Genomic DNA, 26341 nt, shown 5'->3' with positions numbered 1-26341 from the left:
CCTGGTCATTAACAGTTCAACGGAATGGGGCACGTACACCTCTAACGGATGCCCCATGACAATGTTTTCACACCTCTCGATGCTGACACCCGTTGCGGCTATGGATTTGAGACATCCGGGCAACGCTGCGGCTACTGGGTCTAAAGTAGCCGAGAAATACGCGACTGGTCTATGGGCATTCCCATGAATTTGGACTAACACAGACAGCGCACAACCCTCTCTCTCACAACAGTAAAGCAAGAATGGTTTATCGTAATCCGGCATTCCCAGAGCCGGAGCACGACACAAGTCCTCTCTCAGCTGTAGGAACGCCATCAAACAGTCTTTGTCCCATGGTACCGGATCGCTCACCTCCTTGTGCGTCAGTTTCTGCAAGGGTTTTGCTTTCAGTGAAAAGTTCGCGATCCACTGTCGGCAATACCCCACCATCCCTAGGAACATCCTGACTTCCCTCTGTGTTTTGGGCGCATTCATCTTCATGATCGCCTCTATTCTGTCTGGTGACACCTTTCATTTGCCCTTCTCAATTCGGTGTCCCAAATACTGCACTTCTGTCAGGCAGTACTGTAACTTTCCCGGGGACACCTTGTGCCCATTTGCAGCTAGGTGATTTAGCAAAGCAATGGAGTCTTCCCTGCAAGCTTCTTCTGTTTCTGATGCCACAAGGAGGTCATCTATGTACTGGACCAGAACTGACCTCTGGGGCAGCACTAGACTTTCAAGATTTTTCTTCAAAAGCTGGTTGAAGATCGATGGGCTCTCTGTATACCCCTGAGGAATACGACACCATGTTAGGACGCGACCTTCCAGCTTAAATGCGAAAAGAAAATGGCTCTCTTCGTCCAGAGGGATCGAAAAGAAAGCCTGACAAAGATCAATCACAGTGAACCACTCAGCCTGGAACGGTATCTGAAACAGTATCACTGATGGATTCGGTACCACTGGACAACATGAAACAACAATGTTATTAATCTTTCGGAGGTCCTGCACTATCCGGAATTTCCCATTTGGTTTCTGCAGACCCATAATCGGGGAGTTACATGGACTACCCACGATTTCCTTCAGTATCCCCTGTTTAATCATGGACTCAATCACGGGCTTTATACCTGCAATCGTTTCTGGAGTCAATTTATATTGGGGTGTTCTCGGAAACTCAGCATGTGGTTTCACTACAATTTTCACTGGGTCCACCCCTTTGACCAATCCAATCTCTTCCCCAGTAAAATCCCACACTTCTGGTGCCACTGTCTCTCTCAGATCCCAGGGGAGCTCATCTACGGTCAGAGTGGGGTACAGCTCCACACAGATTCTTGAATTTGCAACTTTGAAGTTGGCATCATCGTCATTGGTCAATACCTCCACTCCTTGCGGTGTGCAGTATATTGTACAATTTAACTTGCACAAAAGATCTCTTCCTAGCAGACATACAGGACTAGAATCGCAAACCACAAACTGGTGCTCATCGCTGTATTTCCCTATTTTCACCTGCACTGGTTCAGTCAATGGGCTGGTTATTCTCCTGTTTGCGACCCCCACCACTTGTATTGTCTCTCCAGACATGGGCAGGCCGGGAACTGCGGCTGATCTGATCGTGGATCGAGTGGCTCCTGTGTCCACTAGGAATGTCGTGGGGCACCCTGCTACTTCGGCCTCAACATAGGGTCCCCTTTGATCCACCTCCAAGGCGGCCCCGAGGGTACAGTCCTCCCTTTCCACTCTCTGTCCAGTTAGTGGGTCTACGTAATAGCACTCCTCTCCACCTACAAACAGGGGCATCTGTCTATATGTCTTACCCATAGTCCCTACTCTGGGTGGCTGTGGGAACTGGGCTCGTGGAGGAGGGGTCCCCCCTTTGAGCACCTTTCCCTGGTATTGCGTTACCCCTCTCACAGGTGTATTCTGGACCTCTTCCTCCTCTACCTCTTGTTCCCCAATCTCGACATTGTAGGGACACTCGCGTTTCCAATGCCCCACCTCGTTACACTGGTGGCACCGAGTCGTTTTCTTCAAGGCAGCTATGTCTATTCTGGGTCTAAAGGTGGAGTTCTCCTCATTGCCTTTGTTCTGGCTATACTGTTTCTTTCCCCCAGTTCCTGTTCCTTGTTGCTGTTGCTGCTGTCCCCCCTTCCCGGCTGCCTGCATCTGTACCACCATTAGTTTCTCCTTTAGTTTCTTTGCCTTAGAGTCTATCTCATCGCAGCAGTACCTGGCATATCTCAGTATTTCATCTAAGGGTTTATTTTGCCAACAAATCAAGTGTTGCTGAATCATTAAACTAATATCCGGTCTCAGGCCCAGGACGAATTTGGACACAAATTGCCCTATGTCCTTTGGATCCATTACATCCAGACCGCTATACTGTTTAAACGCCTTCAGCAATCTCTCATAGTATTCGTGAACTGTCTCTTTGGGTTCCTGTCTAGTTCGATCTATTTTGACCCAATCTATGTCTTGCATTGGCACTTTCTCTTTCAGCCAAGTCATCACTCTCTCGTATTTTGCCATTACGGTCTCGGACGGCCCATTAGTCTTAGCATCCCTTTCTGGCTCCGTTGTGGGCCACTCAGCGCTAACCTTGCATGCTGTCCACAAATCTCCTGGTACTACAATGTCAAACAGCGTGTTCAGATCTATCCATAGGACCTTTGAGATTTTTACGAATCTCTCAACTTGCTTGTACCACTCCACTGGGTTCTCCCTCAATTTGGGGAAGGAAGTGGTAAAAGCAGCTAAATCTCCCCTACTCCATGGGACGTGTACATAGTTCCCATTTGCAACTTCACGCAAAGGGTATGCCTCTATTCTCTGCAGTCCTCCTGGCGTCATACCAAGTATGCTTCTCCTGACGGTCCCCTTCTTGGACCACCTCTCTTCCCATTTATCTAGTGCCCTCCACGTCCTTATTCCAGTGATCAATTCCCTTATGTGTGTTTTCAATCCGATTGTCCTCCTCTCATCTAGGTCTCGTCAGAATAATGTAGCCTGTGGTTCCCCTGTAATGCCTTGGTCCTTGACAGGTCCACCATGTATTTGCCTGCTAGTTCGACTAACTTCTCATGGATTGTTCTCGCCTTTCGGGTAACGTCCTTTGCCATGAACAGTATTTCATCCTGCTCATACATTTCCATTCTTTCTAAAGGCAGGGTACCATCTACCATGTCATCCAGATCTGACTTTAAGCTGGCGACATCGAGTCTCTTGGCTTTTATCTCAGCTCGCAATATGTCTTTCGAAGGGGGCTCACTGGTCTCTCTACCATCCCAACTCCGAGCCCTACGTTTGGGCTCGGGAGAGTTAAGGAGTGTTCTCCCTTGCTCCCATCTCTCCAGGTCCCATGCTCGGCCATCCAATCTTGGAAGATGATGGAACACGGGCCTGTTACCCCCAATCTTACTCTGCCCATTCTCTCTTTCCTCTCTCTTTTCGCAGTAGGACTCTCTGCTATTCTCCCTCCGGTCGCCATTCTCTCTCTGTCTAGTATCACTCAGTATCTGATATGATCCTTCTTGGTTCCCCATATTCCCTGGACTGCGTTCATGTCCGTCATCACAGGGACTGTGGCGCGGCCTCTCACAACTCCCATTCTGTTCTCTGGTGCCGGGCACACAGTGGGTACACTTAAAGCTGTCTCTGTACTCTTGCGTTCTCCTCTCTCCTTCACTGGGTATTGGGCGGGACACCCCCCCACTCTCGGGGCCCCTGTTTTCCAGGTCTGATCTACCTCCACTCCGGGCCCAGTGGGTGACTCCCCTACTGCCCTTCCCCCTCCCGTCCCACTCCGGACTGCTCTCTCCAGCCCCGCAGTGAGTCCGGGTTCCGCTATCCTGACTTTCCCTTTCAGCTTCCGCAGCTATGATGCTCTTGTGAGCCTCTACTGCCTCATCCCACTTCTTCATGTACTCGTTTAGCTCCTGAAAGGATTTCCGTCCAGATCCCCTCATATCCACTGGCCATCTATGGCCCCCAGGATCCCCCACTGGATCCTCTGCTGTGTGTACCGGGGTGCTCCACTCTCTTGGTATCGGCATCTGACTTGGGGAATTGATCATATCGTTCCTCCTTGCCATTTCTGCTCTTTCTCTGTCCCTCCGTACCCGTTCCTCCCCTCTAGCTCTTTCCGGGTCATAAATCGATACTATAGGACCTATGGTAACAGGTACTTCTAGGGCATCGGGCAGTGCGTAGGATGTGGCACACTCCGTTTCCGGCACTCTTTGTACCACAAACCTCCCAACTACCTGCTGCATCGGACTAGGCTGTGACAATTCTTTCTTTGCAGCGGGATCCCAATCTGAACTGGGAAGCAGTCCATTCTCTCCTACGTTGCCCCCCTCCCTTTCACTATGCTCGACTTCTCCCCCTGCTCTGTTATACGGGGGTGGCCTATCTGTCAATAATCTGTTTATCAGGCTGTCCTCGGTTTCGCTCTCATCATCTTCTTCTAGGGGGCTTTTGTTTCCGGGCACCTCTAACACTGGGTACAATTTATTTACTTCCATGTTATGCACTCTCCATCTTTTAGCATCTGCATCCCACTTGGCATCCTGCACTGCTCTTACCGATCGTTTCACCCTTTCCTGTCGTCTATTCAAGTTCTTCTCGTGCGCTGCCCTAATCCATGCATTGAGAGCTTCAAACTGGGTTGGTCTAGGCAAGGGTCTCGTTGCGGTCATAACTGCTTTTAATCGGTGTAGCACCTCTAATCTGAACGTCCCGTACTTCGGAAACGTCAGTCCTCATTTCCTTCTGTAATCTTACTCCACTCTGTAATCCACAAAATTGTATGCAGCCCAACATTTTCCGCCATATAACGAGCTGGCATACCCTCCGGCGGGGCTTCTTCCCCTTCATAAGATCCCCGCCTCTCTTTCTTAAAAGCCGCTCTTAACCATTTAAAACACTTCATGATTATATTCACAGATTCCAGCCTCAATACTCTGTTTACTTCCTGATGACAATCCACCAATCCTAGCGCGGCTTTGCTAGCTGGCCTATCGCAGCGCGGTCTTTCTCCGGCCGGCCAATCCCAGCGCGGCACTTTGTGACGTCACTCGTCTCCGCTTCGCAGCAGCACCCCTCCTTTCTCAGCTCTTCTCCCGGTCATGCATGCGTCCCATTCATACTCCGAAAAATGACTACCTCCGACCAAGCGGTCACTTCTCTCGACTGTACGTCCACAGTCTATCTGTAATTGTCAACTCAACTGACGAAATGTCTATCGTCCCTCTGATAGGTTGCTTACACACACAGTAACTTCCGACCAGCGTCCGTTACTCACGCACTCACTCTTACGTTCCCCCTATCTCGGTCCTGCGGGTGATCAATGGTACCTCATGACCCCCTTCACACTGGTTGACAATTACTCTGGATGTCCGATACACCCGAACCACTTAAGCTCTCCTTGAACTTAAGATTTCCACCGGTTGCGCGCGCTCACAACCTGTTCCACAGTCACTCTACAGGCATTCAACTCCGCCAGACATTACAACATAGATACAATACAAAAACACCGCAATCTAACACGCATGACCCTTTATACTCACTCTCGACCGATACTGCTGCTTTTCTGTCTCACGTCATCCGGACCTTCTTCGGCGGGCGGTTCTTCTGATCATCGGTCTCTAGGGGCCTTGGGGTAATCTAACCTGGCCTAGATCACCTTCCTCAAGAAGGCAACCATCCTCTATAGCTACCAACTGCGGGGCGAGATTTTGATCGATACCTTATCACTCTTGATCTAAAACCCCGTTCTGGTCGACTGAACCTTTGTTGCCTGTCATTGAGGGAAGAAAGTGCATCTCTTACCAAGTTAGTTCACCCAATAATGGACTCTGCTCCGAAGGATCACAAACAACTTCTAGCTTTAAAAGGTTTATTATAAAGTTAGGATCAGCTGCAAGTACAGGCATCTCAGGATGAGATTCACAAGATACACGGGCCCAACTACATACATGTGCTCTCTGAAAACCCTCAGACGAGCAAAGAAGACTACGAGTACAAGTTCTAGGAATAACAAAGCTATCAGCATAGACACGTATTGAGATCTCTCCGTCATTTAAGGCTGGAGGGAAAACACAGGTTAGGCTGTCCCTACCCTGCTCTGGATGGTATCCCTACTTAACAAAATCTCAACCTATCAAAAGGTGTCAGCGGTGAGTGACTTCCTAGGAAGGTCACCCACTCTTAGTCTCTTTGTGAAAACCTACAGTTCTCCAGTCATGGCCCCTCTCTGCCTACCCATCCGCTCTCTAAAGGGTCCTCAGGCATCTGCTCTAACTCCACCCAGGGGTGCTGTCCCTAATACAAAACAGTCAACAACATTTGAGACGCCCCTCGTAAGACGCCCCTCACGTGGTGTAGCTTCTGGCTTTTTCCATGCTGCTTTGTGTTGGGCCTCGTGCGTTAGAGTTGACCTTGCTTCTCAGACTCTTCTCCGGCCCGCTGATACCCCTTAAAACATTCCGGAACCCTCCTCCATGTCTGTGCCGGCTCCTGAACAAACCTCTATTCATTTCATTTATAATTGAATCCCCCCTTTTTCTTGCAGACAGACACCTGCAGCCAAGATCCCAATTCTCATAGACTTCCAGCCAAAGTTGCAACATTATTCTCAGCACAGACTAAATACGTGTAAATCAGTGGTTTTAAACATTTCAGGTCTATAATATTTCTCATAATGTTTATACCCTTCAAATCTTTCATTAATTAATGGCATGTTAGTCCTCGACTCTATGATTTGGTAAACACATCTATAAAATATCCTACTACCTTAGTTACTAAATGACATTAGTGCAATCCATGTCGTGAAAACGAACCCCTCTCCCGTTCCCTTCAGCTCTGACCCTGAGGCCTACCGCGTTCTAGGTTTAACCACATATTATCCTTACATTTTAGCAGCTACACGACATGGATTCGAGATTAATCACGTCTAATAAGGTTATACATCTCACACATTTCTGCATTAGTTCCACTTCTACATAAATCTCTAGATTAGCTACACATTTCAGAATATAGATGCGTATAATATCAGCACTCATGGCATTTCTCTTCATGACTTGTGCTTACTGCGTGTAAGTGTGACATACTTATACATTCAGGTCAGTTTGCGCTCTCTCAGCAGTATGCTTTATTATGGAAGTTTGGGTTCATTCTGGAGAAGTTTCTTAGCAGAGACAGCCACAAATAATCAAAACTGAGTAGGAGGACTGGGTAGTTACTACTTATAGAACATTACAGCTTTAAAAAGTGGCTTAGAGAAATCCAGCAAGATGGAGATATGTATACAAAATTTAATAATATAATTATGAAAGACCACATCTTCAGTAACTGTTGTCCTGAGTTGCATCAGCATGGATTCTGAGCGCACATTTAAAACATGTTTTGAACTGTTCCTGATTTGTGACACATGCAAGCACGTTTATCTTATCTAGATGAGCTGAGAAAGGGGACCATAAAGACATCCTAGCAAATGTTTATTGTCCAGTCAAAGAATAAATGATCATCATAAGAGCCACTAGGTGTATATGTGTGGCCACAAAAATGGCAGAAGTACTCAGATGAGCAGATGCACCAATAGGAGACACACTCAGGTGCGGATAAAGACAATATTTGCAGTTGCAAACCACTCAAATGTACAATTGTGAATTGTAATTAGGATGGGAAGCTTCTTCCACGCTGCCATCTAATTGCAGTTCGTAATGATTCACAAAATCCTATTTTGTGAGTTAGAAAGTCTATTCTGACTCACCAGAGTCACGAGAGATTGGGGTGGAAACCATTTTTCAGCATCGAGCCCCGTGATTTGGAAAACCCAAGGATTTGCAGCCTCAAAATGCCTTAATATATCTGGCGCTAAACCCGTTGGGCCAAATTCTCAAAGACGAGCATAAATATGGATTTGTCAATTTAAACCCTTTTGTTGGTGAAAATTAATGAATATCCGGAATTCACAAATGTTTCTAAACGTACCTCTAGAAACCTGTAACAGTTGTAGGTTTCCAGAATTATTCCTGGAAATAGGTTTGTGAATTCAAAATGACAGGGCTCATTTCAAGCTGTCCATTATCTCTGTGGGGAGATGTGAAGGCCGGAATGAATGATCCTGGGTGGTATCTCCCCATGAGATGAAAGGGATTAGAGTTATTTCTCCAGGAAAGGAGAATCAATCACATGAGGACTCTGGAATACCGGGTCCAAGACTGTATGGTTTTCCCCCTGCCAGGAGAAATAACAAGCTAAAATCTGCAAACATTTACCATGCGCTTGGACTGGGTGGTAAACATTGTAGGGGCTTTTACTTTTAACTCCGAGTATAGAAGAAGGACACAAGAGCAGACTCCTATTCACTTGAGCTGGGAGGAGCTTGTTCTGTTCCTGAAAGAAGATACCACATCTGAAGGATGCAGGAAGGTGGGAGAGGGGAACAGCAGCTGCCCACAGGCTCTGAGGATTCTCAGGGAAGTTCAGGTGCATTGTCCTATTACTTAAATGTAATCTACAGTACCCCGATTGGGAATCCTCCCTGTTCCATTCCCAATTTGTGGGGGCAGAAGCACCTCAAAAGTTAGGACTGGGACGAGTAAAATGGAGATGAGTGGAATGTCTCCGTGCCCGAAATGATCAGAGTGAAGGTGTGTGGACCTGATAATTCCGGGCCTGGTCACTCTGGCAAAGATGTAGGTGATTGACGCGGTATGCCCTCTGGAAAACTCATAAGTGTACAATTATACATGGGTAAACACCATCACATTCCTGCATCTTCGAAAGGATGCAAAGCTGAGTCTGTCTGTTTCAAATGTGTGATCTTCAGATCACTGCACAGGTCAGGAAACTTTTGTGTTGCTTTCTGTGCCCAAATACGGTGAGGAATGTGGGCGGTAAATATTTTTAGAACTGCCACTTTGTAAGGCACTAAAATTGTTGTTACAATTTCATTAAAAGTGATCTTTTTTGTGGTTGCTCCTCAGCCTGTGGGAAGCGCTGGATTTCAGAGCTGGTAACAACCTTCATTCTTCAAAGTGGCTGTCTGCGCGCCATTGTGTGACATGGATGAGATTCATCTTGCATATTCCCTGTGGGAAACCCGTGAATTTGAAACATTTACTTCAAATTATCGCAGGGCTTGTGGTCCCATTCTGTCAAAACGACAAGTTCACGGACTGCTGCTGTAATGGTTTGAACCTCACTGTAACATATCGCCGCTTTGGGAGCGCTGGTGTCAGTCTAGCACTGGCGCCGCCGCTCACGCTAGGATGCCGAAGGTCACACATTTACTCTGCAGTTTTGCCCATTTTCACCCTCACCAAATACCTCCTTGTAGTCGTTACAGCACAAGCCACCCTAAACAGGCGGCAGAATTTTAGCAGCGAAATTATAGAAGTCTTTTGAATGAGGGTAGCTGCAGGCTATGCCTGAAAAAGAACGATGCTTATTGGTGGGAAGAGTTCGCGGCACATCAGGTCCTAATGTCGAGGGCAGTCACAACCATTCTTCACAAAGTTCACCGTGAGGTGACGTGCTTATAATGAGATTCTTAAACTCACTGCAGGATTACTAACCCGTGACCTGAGATGAGGTTGGGAAATTGAGCAGCTGGCTCACCTCTCCCCCCCCCCCCCCCCCCACACCTCTCCCTCACCCCCCCCCCCCTGGCACGTATTCCTTTATATACCCATATCGCCCTCTCTCTCTCTCTCTCTCTCCCTCCCCCTCCCTCTCTCTCTCTCTCTCTCATCTCTCCCTCTCTCTCTCTCTTTTCTAATGTACAGCGTGCATCTCGCAAACACGTTTTCACTGACAAATTGTGTTCACCCTTGCAGAAATTAAGTAACGCTTTTTAAAGTACCATTCCATTTATTTTTCATTTCGCCTTTGCTTTGTTTCGTAGGAGTGACTTATATTACTATATTTCTTTTTTTGTTTGTTTATAGCTCAATTTCCCAGTCCTCATACAACAGCAGCCTCCGCTTGTCAGGAAACGGTGTGCCATTTTCTCTCAAATGGAAGACAAAAAGATACCAGGAAAAGTAATCTGCAGTTAAAGCCTAAAGTCTTACAAAATGTATCCAAAGAAAGGCCTCGTTCCTTAGTGGATCTTAAAGCCTACAAAGACACAAAAATCTTGGTTGCTAAGTTTTTGGAACATTCCAATTGTAACCTCCCTCCTGAAGTGCGGCATGTAGTAAACAGCATAAAATCTGTCATCAAATCTGATGAAAGACACATGGAGGAAGCCATCTTTAGTGCCAACATACTAGACCAGGTATTGTACATGTCTTATTACGTGTTTATTCTGATGCTTAGAAATTCGAAGCTCCCCAAACTGGATTGGGTGAAAGTTTTAGTACAATGTTTTGCGAACAGCAGATATGCAATGCGTTGAGTGTCACTTTTGCCAAGTTTATGAAATTTGTGAATGGGTCACTGCTTATCTTGATAACATAACAGCGTCAAATGTATGATTATGTTTCTGTTATCTCGGCATCTGGAGATGGTGATCTGCGTGGTCCCTTAGCGTATATTTACTTGCGTTGTGTATTGTTTCTCTATTCTTTTTTTATATTCCTTTAAACATAATAATTTGCAGCAAAATAGGTATTCTGGAGATACAACTGATCTACCAATTTCTTTGCATGTTATGCAAAATATAGAAGTACTATTTCTACAGTGGAAATCATAAAACCAGGGAGGTAAATGTAAGTCCAGCTAGGCCGGATATTTGTCAGATTTCCAGGATAACCACTAAGTATAGAAAAATGACTTACATTTAGATGTAGGCCCAGATATAAAATGTATTTGCATTTGCACTCACGCAGTGCAAAACATATGTATAGGATAGTCATGTTTGTAATTCTGACTACCTCAAGAAAGACCCCTGTTGAAGCAAAACGCGTTGGTCTATGCAGACCTGTGCATTTATATTTCTTGTACACACGTGGAGTGCCATCAACTTCTTTCAAAAAGGTTCTTTTGAAAATATTACTCAGTGGTTACTGTTAGGAACACACTTTCTCAGGAAAATAATTATTTGGTTTCCTTATAAATGTGCTATTTGTGATTTGGTGTAAATCCATTCAGAAGTTTTTGAGAAATTTAGCCCAAAAAACGTTCTATATATCACATCTCGGAGGATTCGCAGCAACAACAGATCTCAAGATGAGATTTGATTGGCTGCCACAACATCAACTAAAAAATTTTGTGCCGGTCATCTTAGGACTCAGTCCAAAACTCTGAAAAAAAGGTAAAGAAAAGGGCCCATTATATTTTTTAATGTGTTGCAAAATGGTGGAGCCTCAAAGCTATAGCAGAATTAAAAAATAAAAAGCGGACCTGTGCATGAAAAAAAACCACTCCCCGAGTGGGACAGGATTTGGGGGAGCAACACATTTAGATATTTAGGGGACAAATTGCGAGAGGCTCATTAATATTCCCCCATTGGGAATTGAAAATAGTGTTAAACTCACTGTTGTACAAGGCAAATTGCGCCTCGCAAATATCAACTCGCAAAAGAATCGTAATTTGCGACGCGCTATTTTGTTGGTCGTACATTTGGCCCTAAATCTATGACCCCCGGAGAGGTTACCATATATTTGTTTTTAAAGCAGAACTAGCTGGAACTCAAGGCTCTTCAATTGGAGTGCAGAGCCCCCTTAAGGTTGGTAGCAGCCATGTCCTACATCCAACCCCACGCCATACACGGATGAAGACCATGTGCGTCCTGGGACTGGCTGCCCATGGGGAAGCAGGGCCTAGCTGCAGGCCAGGGCTGGCATACAACCTTACACCCTGCACGGCCAATGGACGTGCAAAACATAGGATCAGCTGCCTTTGCCATGCACAGTGTTGGATTGATGTTTTACGTAAAAACCCCTAAAAACTCACTGATAAAAACAATGGTTAAATTGACATTATAGTTAAGTATGGTAATAGCATCTTACTTTACATTAAAAAAATCTTAGAAATGTAAAGTTAAATAAATAACACCACTTACATTCACAGTTATAGTTATGGCAAATAGCTATAACTCAAACCCTAAAATAACTACAACTCACACCCTGGCCATGCTCTGCTAATTACCCCACATATTATATCACTCATGACATGTTCTATGACATCATTGATAATATCATTGTAACAATTCCAATGTCATCATTGATGACAAAACAGTGCATGGCAGAGACTCGCGTTATAGTTACCTTTTGGCACAAGTTATAGTTACTCTTACTAGTTAAAACATGTACAACACATTTGCTTTTTGGGCAGTGCACCTTAACAATAAAGAATTCCTTTTTAGGTGTTCACAAACTATGGTTTTGTGTGGGTGAACTTAATTACTGTCATTTGTCAGGCCAAAATACCCTGAAAAGTGTGGAAATATTCATTACCGTAGTAGTTTTTGCATATCCACAAACATGAATGGCTAATTCCCACCCTGAAAACAGATAGCGATTTACCTGTCAGTGCTGGAGTACAAATAGGGAAAATATTCCAACATGGAATAAAATCTGCTAAAGTGCAATGGAACTAATCCTGCTAAAATGTGCACTACATGCACTTACATATGTAGAAATGCTGCTCATAAAAATACATAATCTGGGTGTACTTCTGAAACTCTGCTACTGTAGCTCTTTCCAAGCATAAACCAGCAAACCACTGTGAATTACTCCTAAAAACTCAGCAATGTACTCAAAATATAGGATAATCTTAACAAAATATACCTAGTTTGGTTTGGTTAGTTTGGCCCACATGGTTGTCCTAACTACTTTGCAGTCCCAACAAAGTCATACATGTATTAGAAACAGAAGTCAGTCTACCCTGCTATCTAAAATTAGCTGCTGATGTTGCTGGAATTATAGATGGAAATGTTGGATAACCTGCAGTAAATTTTGTACATAATTAAACAATGTTTCACTCAGTCCCAGCTATGCCAATAGTTATCCTTAAAAAGAGAACACCACTAACGCTTCTTGCTTATCACAAGCCATGTTTCAATAAAGGTAGCAATGTTGGTAGATGTGCCAGCTATTCATACCCGGACACTTGGGGTGCCCTAAAAATGGGTGTACTTGGTTCCTTCTGGCACATGCATAGATAAGGAGGGCAGATATGTGATGGTAAAGGAGAGAGTGGCAAGCTTGTAAATAGTGTTGGGTAGCACCTAGACTCCTAACAGAGAAGAGAATGCGTTCTGTGCTGCCATTTAAGAGCGATTTGCTGGATGACTTCACACCCAATGATGCTGGGTGGTGACTACAATTGGTTCGTGGAAATGACCTGGACTGCTTTCACACCACACTGTCTATACTATGATTGAAAGAATTAAGAGAGCGCTGAACACCTAGCTGGTGAGCAGAACCACGATGACTGCATCATGTTTGAACTATGATGTATGACCTACATGTCAGACTAGATTGAGAACTGTGTTTGATTAGGTCTGGATAGACACCATGCAACATTACCCACAGGGAAGGAGGACACTATATTAACTCGCTGGCTAGAGTCCGGAAAACAACTAATGTGAACATGTTAGATAAATCAATCCAGGAGATGGTGTTGATCAATAAATCCACACAGCCATAGCAACTCCACGTTAATAGCTCAGTTTTAGAACCCAGAGTGTAGTGCTTAAATCCTGAAAATGTGACACCCTCATATGATTTTAAAAATCAGGGAACTCTAACAGGGAATATAATGGGCAAATTGGGATACTGGGCAATGGCTAACCACAATGGGATTGGGAACATCTTAGCTGCAGACACTTCTAGATCGCTAGAGGCAGAAGCATATTTAACATTTAAAAGCCCTACACATAAGACTACTTCCTTGCCTGGCAATGTCTCATAGTTGCACTGACACACCATTTTGTACAGTTAGAGCCATATTTATGGAGATGCGATGCTGCGCAGCAGGATATCTTGCTGCGCTGCGCAAAGGGAAAAGGCAGGAATGCGCTGAATTTATTTTACCAGTGCTGGGGCCCAATGTGCCGCCTAGCACCAAGGCAGGCACTACTGTACCACGGTGCAGGGTGCCTGCATTGCAAACAGGATTGTTTTTGTGCAGGAACGGGCACTTTCCTGCACCAAAAAAAATCACCTGAGACATTTTCCTCAGTCATAACATGCAGGCCACACAACAGAACAGAAAATGACGCAGAGCATTGAAAACCCCACAATACTAGATAAATTTTCACATGTTCAAACCTCAACCCATTTGTAGAGCTCCTGAGTTGTTTAGGGACAGGCAGCTCATAAGGGGACCTTTCAATATTGGGTCTATGTCTGGCAGAGGCGGTAGTTCTATTCCTCGATAACTCGCCCACCTAGACCATATTTTTTTGTGTTTATGTGGGCATCCTTTCGCCTGGAATACTGCAATCTATAGCCCCATGCATGAATCTAAAGCTTTCTTCCAGCCCACAAGTGTTGGGGGAGATGTCGCCTTCCACTGCTGTGTGATGTCCCTCTTAGCCAAAGTGAGTGCCAGGAAAAGCAAATACTTTTTGCTTTTCCTGGAACTTCTGACCCATCTCCCTGCTCCCGTTCCCGGCAAAAGTCATTGAGAAGACCGCCAACAGACAACTGACCCACTTCCTGGAGGAGAACAACGTCCTGGACTCCACCCAATCCGGCTTCCGCGGCAATCACAGCACCAACACCGCCCTCATCGCAGCCACTGATGACATCAGAACCATACTAGACAACGGCGAAACTACAGCCCTTATGCTCCTGGACCTCTCGGCCGCCTTCGACACCGTCTGCCACAACACCCTGCGCACACACCTCCATGATGCAGGGATCCGAGACAAAGCTCCGGACTGTATCGCCTCCTTCCTCACCGGCAGAACGCAGAGAGTCCACCACCCCCCTTCATGTCCGAAGCCATCTGTCAGACTCCAACCCGCCCAAGCACTGCAGGAACGTAGCATGCACCAATCCCCTTTACTTGCCCCTTGGACCCACACAGGTGAAACACTATGTGGGCACCAATGGACCCGAAAAGAGGGTGGTAAAGTTGAGGAGACACCAAGTCTTCCACCCTTGGCGACGAAAAGGACACAGCTCCCTTCTTTCTTTACGCTTCTGCACCACTGTATAAGGGGAGACAAAACAATCCCTTCATGTATCACTGTAGATATTAACACCACCCACCCTCCATGATCATGCCTTACAACACATTCAACAACCCCTCTTACCGCTATACTGTGCAGGCTTTGCTTCGTAAAGTTAAGGAGTTCCACGTCATGTAAGTAGCACTCCTGCGTCTGCAATGGTGTATTGTAACATGCAGTAAGTGGGGGGAGCTTTCGCCGCAAAGTTCAAAAATTATATTTTAACAGATGAGGGGAAAAAGGTCTTACGCTGATGAAAAACCGCCGCCTAAAAAAACCCCTTCGCTTAGTCTCCAAAGGACAGTAACAGAGGACAATCATCCGATAATCCCCAAAACAAACCCAGCACAGCCTTCGCGGAGTGACCCGAAACGTCACTTCCGCTCAAAACGAGGCCGAAAGCAGTCCCAGCCAAAGACGCGCTGGAACCACTGAAGCTCCGTTTAACTTCCGAATTGCTTCATTCCTCAAAACGGGAGAACAGCGTCTTAACGCAACGCGAGTGTGAGCGGGGGCCCCCGAACACACTAAACAAAACAGAAGGCTGGAAAAATTAAAAGAATGATATCGGAGGGAAGGGAACCCCGGGCACCCAACACAACCTCACTAACTAATCAGGGGACAAAAAGGGAAAATAAGGGAAAACAGCAACTTTCTCACGAGCCCGTGAGAAAGGCAAAGATCAAAAAAGGGGCTTCAAAACAGCAGGGAAATTCTCAATCCAGCAACAAAATCGGCAGCCAACAACCAGGGGAGGAATCCAAACACTGGCAATATCAAGCATCGAGCTAAAGGTAGGACCACCTTTTATCCTACTTCCTCGTCATGTGATGTCAAGGCATGATCATAGCAAAGGGACTAACCCGATTCCTAACAGTACCCCCCCCCAACAATCCTCCCCACAGGTCGGGGCTTCGAGGGGTGTTGTCTGTGAAACAATCGAACCAAACGCGGGGCGTGCACCCCCACTGCAGGTTCCCAGGTCCTGTCCTCTTTAGTGTACCCTTTCCAGTCTACCAAATACAAAAGGCGCCCCCTGACCCGCTTCGCATCCAGGATAGCCTGCACTTCAAATTCCTCCTGCCCATCCACCAAAACAGGAGGTGGTGGCGGTAACGCCTGGACTGATGGTATGTAGGGTTTGAGCAAAGATGTATGAAACACGGGGTGCACCCTATATTCCTGAGGTAAACTGAGCTTCATTGCCACAGGGTTAACCACCTGTAAAATGGAAAAAGGGCCCACAAAACAGGGCTGCAATTTACGAGATCCATGCAACCTCAGGTTGCGTGAAGCTCGCCATACCAGATCCCCAATCTTGTATGCTGGAGCATCGACACGATGTTTATCCGCCTGAGCTTTCATCGCCCCCTTTGCTTTTATGAGGCTATCTCTGGCCAAATCCCATATGTCTCTCAACCGCCCGCACACGTCATCGATGGCTGGCACGCGACCCGTTGGCTGTATATCCACTGCTCTAGGATGGTACCCAAGTGAACAGTAAAAGGGTGTCATGCCCAAAGCGGAATGCACACTGTTGTTATAAGCGAATTCCGCAATGGGCAGAGCCGTCACCCAATCACAGGACAAGGACACAATCAGACACCGTAGATATTGTTCCATCGACTGATTAGTGCGCTCGGTCTGACCATCGGACTGAGGGTGGTAAGCCGAAGATAAACGTATCTCGGTTTTAAGCACTTGGCACAACTCAGTCCAAAAGTGTGAGACAAACTGCGCCCCCCTGTCTGATACAATCACCACTGGCAACCCATGTAAGCGCACCACCGAAGACATAAACACCACCGCCATTTCCTTTGCAGTAGGGAGTTTGGGAAGCGGTATAAAGTGGGCCATTTTGGTGAATAAATCCACCACCACCAAAATGGCGGTGCAACCAGCAACCAAGGGCAGATCTGTTACAAAATCCATACTTAAAGTATGCCATGGACCAGGGGGTACCTCCAAAGGCTGTAAGAGTCCTGAGGGTTTACAATGCGAGGGCTTGCTGATCGCACACACAGAGCAAGCACCCACATATCCCTGAACGTCCTTAGTCAATGACTCCCACCAGAACCACCTCATACACATTTCCTTGGTCTTCCTTATTCCTGGATGAGCTGCTAAGGCAGAGGAATGACACCACTCCAACACCTCATCCCTCAACACAGGGGGAATAAACAACCTGCTCTCATTGTACAAAAGTCCATCTTTCATTGATAGCAGGGGTATGGACAACCAAGGCGCCAGATCTACTTGGCTCAATCGTTCCTTCACGAGAGCAGGAAAGTCTTCCACAACCAAAGCCCCTATAATCCTTTCCCCGGCTATCATCGCCCTGCTCTCCTTCACGGAGCCTTCTTCCTTTCCCATAACGTGTATTCGGGAAAGAGCATCGGATTTCACCTGTTGGGCTGCAGGCCTGTATGTTATGACGAAGTCGTATTCATTGAAGAATAAAACCCATCTCATCTGACGAGGGGTTAATGCCCTAGCAGAACGAAAGAATTCCAGGTTTTTATGGTCGGTGTAGATAGTAATGACATGTCTGGCCCCCCATAAATAATGGCGCCATTCCTCAAACGCTAGTTTGACCGCCAGCAGCTCGCGTTCTGCCACAGTATAATTGCGTTCGGCTGGCAATAAGGTTTTAGAAAAGAACGCAATAGGATGCATATGGCCTGTGGCCTCATCTCGCTGTGATAATACCCCACCCACAGCACACGAAGATGCGTCCGTTTCTACAAAATACGGCAGGGCAGGATCAGGATGCACCAATACCGGTGCAGACACAAACTGTCTTAGCAACGTACGAAAAGCATCCTGAGTCTCACTTGTCCAATCAAAAAGGACGCCCTTCCTCAAAAGGCGAGTCATTGGAGCCTCAATGTCAGAAAAATGCAGTATAAATCGCCGGTAGAAATTGGCGAAACCTAGAAGCACCTGTATTTGCTTCACATTTGTTGGTACTGGCCAGGTCTCTATAGCCTGAATCTTTTTCAGGTCCATTCGGATGCCTGCTGCAGATATCACAAACCCCAAAAACTCCACCTCAGGAGTACCAAACTGGCACTTCTCCAACTTAGCGTATAAGTGATGTTCCTTTAAAGACTGCAAGACCTGCATCACATGCTTGGTATGATCGATCCCCTTCTCTGAGTATATTAGTATATCATCCAAATATACTATAACTGTCTGATCCAGATACTGGCCTAGGACTTCGTTAATAAAAAACTGAAACGCCGCCGGCGCATTGCACAGACCAAACGGCATTACCGTATACTCAAACAGTCCGTACTTTGTCTTAAAAGCCGTCTTCCACTCATCTCCTGGCCGAACCCTTATAAGATGGTAAGCGCCCCGCAAGTCTAACTTGGTAAACACCGTTGCCTTACGGAGCTGGTCCAGCAATACGGAGATGAGTGGAAGAGGGTACCGGTTTTTACCGGTGGCCGAGTTCAACGTTCTGTAATCAACACATGCCCTCAAGGACCCCTCTTTCTTTGGGATGAAAAATATAGCCGATGACACTGGCGAGGAAGAATGACGAATATAACCCAAGAGCAACATCTCATCTATATATGTTTTCAAATGGGCCTCCTCAGGCTCAGACAATGCGTAAACCCGACTGCATGGCAATGGAGCTCCTGGTATTAAATCGATCTTGCAGTCGTACGACCTATGCGGAGGAAGACCTTGAGCGCACACCTTGTCAAACACATCCTCATACGATGAGTACTGAGGAGGAACAACACTCTTTTCAATCATGGCACAAGATAAGGGGTTGATCTGTTCAGCTGCCACAACATAGCAATTCCTCAAACAATGTACTGAGTCCAACGTAACCAATCTCTGTACCCAGTCAATCCTCGGGTTATGTTTTTGCAGCCACGGGACCCCCAACACCAATCCAAAAGAAGGGGCATCGATCAAATCAAAGACCACACTTTCCACGTGTCCATTCGCGCACAACAAACCAAGTGGAACGGTCTGTCTTGTAATACACCCTGATGTCAACTCTGTCCCATCTATTGCCCTTACTGGCTCAGGTTGTTCCTTCAGGTGACAAGGAATCATCAACTTTTCAGCCATCGAGATGTCTATAAAGTTTCCTGTGGCCCCAGAATCTAACAATACTGACACCGGAATGCGTTTCTGTGCTGAAAGCAGCAAATGGGCGCTAATCACAAAATGCCTTGGAGCTTGATCTAAGGCACCTACCACCTAATACTGCTCTATTCTATCAGTACCTGAACCTTGGTCCACATATATGCACGCCACCTTCTTACCAAACCCTACCCCTGATGGTTTCACAGGGCAATCACGTGCAAAATGGCCCCCCTGTCCGCAATAAAGACACAGATTCAGTTCTCTTCTTCTTTTCTTTTCCTCTGAAGTCAGGGGTCCCCTTACTCCACCTATTTCCATGGGTTCCGGTGCTGATCTACTCTCCCCTGTTGACTTCACCTCTGGTTTCACATAACTACTGCGGGGAGACAGAAACCGGTTACGTTCTCCACGCCGTTCTGTCACCCGGTGATTCAGTTTTACCACGAGATCGATAAACGCTGCACAATCCCCAGGCGGATGCACCACCTGCGACACTATGTCCTTCAACTCCTCACAAAGTCCCTGATAAAACAGAGACGTTCTTTTCTCGGTTGGCCAATGCGTCTCAGCTACCAATCGATTAAAGTTGGCTATATAAGACAATAAGTCCTGCCTGCCCTGCCGCAGTTTCAACAGTTCAGCATCACTGGCCTGCATAAAGGCATGCTTCGCAAACAGACCCCGCATTAAGTCCTTAAATGCCTGATAGTTATATAGCACACGGTCGTTGCTTTCTACCAGAGGAATTGCCCATTGAGCCGCGTTGCCAGCCAGGTACGACAGTATAAAAGCGATCTTAGCCGAGTCATCGGGAAAGGCATTAGTCCTACACATAAAGTGCAGCTGACACTGGTTCATAAAAGTGCCAAACTTATCAGGGTCTCCTGTAAATCTCTCAGGGGGGCCAAGGGGACTGCCACGGGGGTCGTCACTGTTACCGCTATGGGATTACTGCTACTCGCAGTACTTGCTCCTGCCCCTCCGGTATACTGAAATGTAGCCGGCTGTATAACAGGGCCCGTTCCCCTGCTAGAGGCCTGTTCTCTTGCCCTAACAGCCGCCAATTCCTGTCTTAGTCCTACGTTCTCCTGCTGCAGCTCCTGCACTTGTGCCTGGAGAGTATGTACAGCTCCCATAATATCCTGCATAGTAGGACCACCCGTTCCCCCGCTTAACGAATTCCCATCATCATCCATGCTAGTCCGGGCAGTGCTATAATATCGTGGGCTTGATATTCTGTCAGACTCCAACCCGCCCAAGCACTGCAGGAACGTAGCATGCACCAATCCCCTTTACTTGCCCCTTGGACCCCCACAGGTGAAACACTATGTGGGCACCAATGGACCCGAAAAGAGGGTGGTAAAGTTGAGGAGACACCAAGTCTTCCACCCTTGGCGGCGAAAAGGACACAGCTCCCTTCTTTCTTTACGCTTCTGCACCACTGTATAAGGGGAGACAAAACAATCCCTTCATGTATCACTGTAGATATTAACACCACCCACCCTCCATGATCATGCCTTACAACACATTCAACAACCCCTCTTACCGCTATACTGTGCAGGCTTTGCTTCGTAAAGTTAAGGAGTTCCACGTCATGTAAGTAGCACTCCTGTGTCTGCAATGGTGTATTGTAACATGCAGTAAGTGGGGGGAGCTTTCGCCGCAAAGTTCAAAAATTATATTTTAACAGATGAGGGGAAAAAGGTCTTACGCTGATGAAAAACCGCCGCCTAAAAAAAACCCTTCGCTTAGTCTCCAAAGGACAGTAACAGAGGACAATCATCCGATAATCCCCAAAACAAACCAAGCACAGCCTTCGCGGAGTGACCCGAAACGTCACTTTCGCTCAAAACGAGGCTGAAAGCAGTCCCAGCCAAAGACGCGCTGGAACCACCGAAGCTCCGTTTAACTTCTGCGTTGCTTCGTTCCTCAAAACGGGAGAACAGCGTCTTAACGCAACGCGAGTGTGAGCGGGGGCCCCCGAACACACTAAACAAAACAGAAGGCTGGAAAAATTAAAAGAATGATATCGGAGGGAAGGGAACCCCGGGAACCCAACACAACCTCACTAACTAATCAGGGGACAAAAAGGGAAAATAAGGGAAAACAGCAACTTTCTCACGAGCCCGTGAGAAAGGCAAAGATCAAAAAAGGGGCTTCAAAACAGCAGGGAAATTCTCAATCCAGCAACAAAATCGGCAGCCAACAACCAGGGGAGGAATCCAAACACTGGCAATATCAAGCATCGAGCTAAAGGTAGGACCACCTTTGATCCTACTTCCTCGTCATGTGATGTCAAGGCATGATCATAGCAAAGGGACTAACCCGATTCCTAACACCATCACAATCACCTGCGGTGTACCCCAAGGTTCATCCCTCAGCACGACCCTTTTCAACGTCTACATGGCACCACTCGCTAACATCGTCCGAGCACACCACCTCAACATTGTCTCATATGCTGATGACACCCACCTGATCCTCTCCCTCACCTAGGACCCGGCCACCGCGAAATCGAACCTCCACAAGGGAATGAAGGCCGTTGCAGAGTAGATGAAGACGAGCCGGCTAAAACTGAACTCGGACAAGACGGAGGTCCTCATCCTTGGCTCCACCCCCACCGCATGAGACGAGTCCTTGTGGCCGGCCACATTGGGTGCCGCCCAGACACCCACCAACCATGCACGCAACCTGGGAGTCATCCTGGACTCAACGCATTCTATGACAGGGCAAGTCAACACCGTCTCCTCCTCCTGCTACAACACCCTCCCCATGCTCCGCAAGATCTACAGATGGATCCCCACCGAAACCAGAAGAACAGTCACCCAAGCACTCGTCAGCAGTAGGCTGGGCTACGGCAACACCCTCTATGCAGCAACCATGACCACACTCCAGAAGAAACTCCAACGCATACAAAACGCCTCTGAACGCCCTGCGACAGGATATAAATTCACACGTTGAACTGCACTTCTGAACACTCATAGTGCTATCTGTGTTTTATTATAAGTAAGTTATTCACTGCATCTACCTTGATCAGTATCTTAAATTCAATTTTGTAAGCCAGCATTCTTTGTCACCACACTGACTAGTCTGTGAAGCTACAACTTTTACATATACTTTTGAAATGTAAATAGATCAAAAAAATGCATATAATAAAATGTATATATTTAATGACTATATGTCAGCAACACTCAAAAACACTCAAAAAGAATGTTTGTTAATTTCATGATTATATCTATAGGGGTCATCCGTACTACATTAAAATTCTCCGTCCTGATGATGGTCTTTGGATAAAAACATATAAGACCGAAACGTCGACACACCAGTCCATGTCTACACCCTGCATCTGACTTTCTGTTTATTTCAAAAAAGAGTCAATTTTCTATTTAATTTACAGACTGGATTGATTTTCTTATGTATTGATAGAATGATTTCGTCGATTCCTTATACCTAAGATTTATTTGCAATTACTTTGATTATTAACCCTTGCAAAATTTGAACTTGATTTGAAGATACAAATAATAAGTTTCTTTAAAAATATTTGTTCCTGTGTTGCTTCTCATTATTTTCTGAATTTCATTTGATGAACAGAATTGCTATTTTTAAAATTGTTTTATTTCCATGAGGTCTTAAACAAATATCAGTAATCATAACAGTGACTGATTTTTTCAGTTGAGGAGTCTTAGTAAGGTAGACCCTATCACACTGTAAAACTTTGATTCTCAAAATAAAACCCTTGCTGGTACTTTTCCTTAATCATATATTGTTTGCCCGAGCCCGCAAGGGTATATTGGGTTACCCACTCCTCTAATCAGTTCTATATTTAAGCAAAGCTTTACTATATATACCTCCAAATATATGTACCTTGACGACACACACATTTTCAAGGTACGTAGATTGGGAGTTAAGAATACTAAATCTATACTTATCTATTTGTACTTACTGTCTCGAATTTTTGGTGCTCGATCTTTTTGACACGATAGTCTGTCCTCACAATAATTTTGTTTCTTGATATTCTGTCAGTGATCCAATATGTACTTAGGAAATAAAGCCTACAGAACAAACTATGTATATAGCTTTGAATTCTTTGCCATGGGCAGACTGAATATCAGTGTTTTAAAAAGAAAATATGTATAGGCACACCAAAGAGAGTGGGTGCAGAATGCAATGTGGTCTTACACAGATTTGTCGGCAAACTGGGATGAACTCCCTTCTCCGTCAAAAAGGTACCAGATCTTATTGACTGGACTAAGCTCCAAGGCCATCAGAAACATACTAGTTTGATTAAAAACACAGAGGGGCATATTAGCAAGAACCTCGTTAAAATTATCACTGTTTTAGCGGCAGGAAACTGCAGCTAAAATGGCGATAATGGGCTTGCTAATATGCGTTATAGAATTCCAATAGAAGCCCAGGTTAGATGTGCAGGACATCTAACCTGGGCTTCTATTGGAATTCTATAACGCGTATTAGCAAGCCCATTATCGCCCTTTTAGCGGCAGTTTCCTGACGCTAAAATGGCGATAATTATAACAAGGTTCTTGCTAATATGCCTGATAGCCATTCTGGCAAGAATTATTTATTATACTGTGCATTCACCTGCTGTGCGTATTGTAGCATAGTGTCAAATTTATCAGCAATACATGGATTAACTCTTGCTGTAGAGCCTGTGAAAAAAACACAGAATGCAATCACGCAATACATTAATGGATGCACTCTGTTGTTAGCATAGCAGTAACACATGTACCATCCTCTCAATATATTGCATCTCCTGTTGAATGGTAAACTGGAATATTATATGAGTGTCCTTGCAGAGTACCATTGTAGAGCCCAATAGCTTCCTAGAAAATGTAAATGGAAAACAGCTGTTCAATGCACTGTTTTTATCCAATTTTTATAAATGTTTTTCATGGGAAGGACAGTCCCCAAACCCCACCTAAGTAAGGTTAGTTCAAATACTTAATTTACCTGCTAATACCCACTTCAGGGTATTGTCCAGGAATTTAGCAGATCATGCTATGGGGTGAAAGAGGGCAGTGCTGCTGGTGGAAGGGGGCTCTCTCAATGCAGAATGTGGCCCAATGCCAGTACAGAAAGGACTGCCTCCTTAGCAAGATTTTGGGCACCTGTGCTTATTTTACTTTTTTCTCTTCATAAATAAATTAAGCACTTGTTTGAATCCAAGTAATAATAGGTGGGTTAAGTGAATGCCAATACTTTTGAAGATAAACATTATTGGGTAAATTCTCTTTTGCAGTCTTGTTTCTATAATGTACATGTTGAGTTATTTTGTTATTTAATATGTTTTTTTTATCTGTAGCTTCCAACGTTAGCACAGGGGAAACACTGGGGCATATTACCAAGCAATAGCGATAATTATCGCTATTGCTTGGTTAGAGACAAACATTTACCGCTGAGCTGCGGCGATTTTTATCGCAGATGAGCCTAGGTATTACCAAGGTTTATCGCAAATGCGATAAAAATCGGCCGCAATGCATGAATATCACTGAAAAGTCAGCGATATTCATGCATTACCGAGCTAATGCTCTTAGCCATGTTATCCACCTCCCATTGGATAACATGGCTAAGAACTGCTCAGGGCAGGTGTTAGCTTTTGGAGATATTCGCGCTTAGCACGAATATCTCCATAAGTTTGTAATAGGAGATAGCGATGTTAGCGACTGTTTCCAGTCGCTAACATCTTGGCACACCCACTTTGCATGTCATTAGTGATAAATATCACTGACATGCAAAGTGGGGCCCAAGATGGTCGCTATCTCCTACTAGCTGTCGCTAAATGGTGTTAGCGACAGCTAGGTAATAGGGAGATACTTTTATCTCCGCTTTCTTGGCTTTTAAAGCCAAAAAAACGGAGATAAACCCCCTTGATAATATGCCCCACTGTTCTGAAAATTTCAATCCCATTTACAATGATATGCAAATGTCTTAAACAAAAATCCAATTTCAGAGAATGTTACTGACAGATACATTTTTATATTTGTTTTTTCTGATGGCCAATATATGTTTTGTAAAGTGAAAAAAAGTTTTAAATATTAATAATTTAGTTTCCTTTAAATGAACTATTTGATTCATTTAAATAAATTCACATTGGAAATGTTTTGTTCCTTTGTTCGTTGTTGCAGGTGATTACAACCTCCCAACAGAATGTGAATACCTCTAGGAAGAGATTGCAAGAAGACCTTCACCTTCAGAGCTGTGGGGCTTTGAGTTCCCCAGTTGCCTTTTTAGGTAGGACACGCATAACACAGAGTCTAGAACGGGACAGGCCACACAGTTTACTTGGCGTTTGTCGAGAGACCATCCTTTGATGATTAAAATGGAAAGCAAAACTTCTTCCTGCTTACAAGAAAGAATGCACAGGTGTGTGCAAAAACGAACTGTTACACTGGTGACGAACTTGAGAACATTTTGGCATTTGGCCAAATCAAAATGAACAAGCAAAAGCGTCTTCCTTGTTGACCTATATTCGATATTGTTCAGCAAAAGGATACTTCTTCTGTGAAAGTCAACCAAGATTTGCAAAAATGAAAAGATGATTCTTAAACTTGGAACAAAAATTCTTTCATAAGCAAGGTTCATTTAATTTATTGTTTTTAATAATTATTCAGTTGCTGCTGCGATGTATATTTCTTAAAGAACTTCACAAAGTAAGATGAAACATTGTACAACTAAAAGTTGTATTACCTGAATGTACCTCAAGGTGTTATGATTATGATCAGTGTTTTAATAAAAAAAAAATTTGAAATGATTTGATTGGTTGGAAATTGACTTGAGCTGGTTCATAATAGGTTAATATTTAGGAATTTTCTGTGGTGTGGAGTGCGAGAACATATCATCCAATAGTAAAGGCAAATGTAGTATTTAAAGCATAATAATTTCTCCTTTACAGAATGTGAGAAATATCATTTCTATTTACAGATAATTGACTGAAGATTTTATTTTCAAACATTGTGGCTTGAATTCCTATGTGTTATTTCTCAATGATAGTGTATAGAGTATCCATTGCTCTCTGGACTGTGGAATGGGCCTAAGTATGAAAAAAATTGTCTCTCCCAGTGTTTTTCGCACTCTGATATTTGAAATGCTGCTCTAATTTAGGTAAGG

The 26341-nt window shown here is 45.0% G+C and overlaps 1 protein-coding gene across 1 annotated transcript in view; it reads left to right on the top strand.

Moving 5' to 3' along the window:
* ENTREP2 (endosomal transmembrane epsin interactor 2) overlaps positions 1-25962 on the top strand; it is a 1796185-nt gene extending 1770223 nt beyond the window's left edge. Inside the window, exons 11-12 of the mRNA XM_086959018.1 lie at positions 9930-10261; positions 25360-25962. Coding sequence (XP_086815144.1) covers positions 9930-10261; positions 25360-25545 — 518 coding nt within the window. The 3' untranslated portion in view covers positions 25546-25962. The remainder of the gene's footprint in view (positions 1-9929; positions 10262-25359) is intronic.
* The last annotated feature ends 379 nt before the right edge of the window (positions 25963-26341 follow it).

This window comes from Lissotriton vulgaris, chromosome 2_1 (assembly GCF_964263255.1).
Source record: "Lissotriton vulgaris chromosome 2_1, aLisVul1.2, whole genome shotgun sequence".
Classification (NCBI taxonomy): domain Eukaryota; kingdom Metazoa; phylum Chordata; class Amphibia; order Caudata; family Salamandridae; genus Lissotriton; species Lissotriton vulgaris.
The sequence above is the reverse complement of the archived record's forward strand: the minus strand, read 5'-3'. Positions and strand labels throughout refer to the sequence as shown.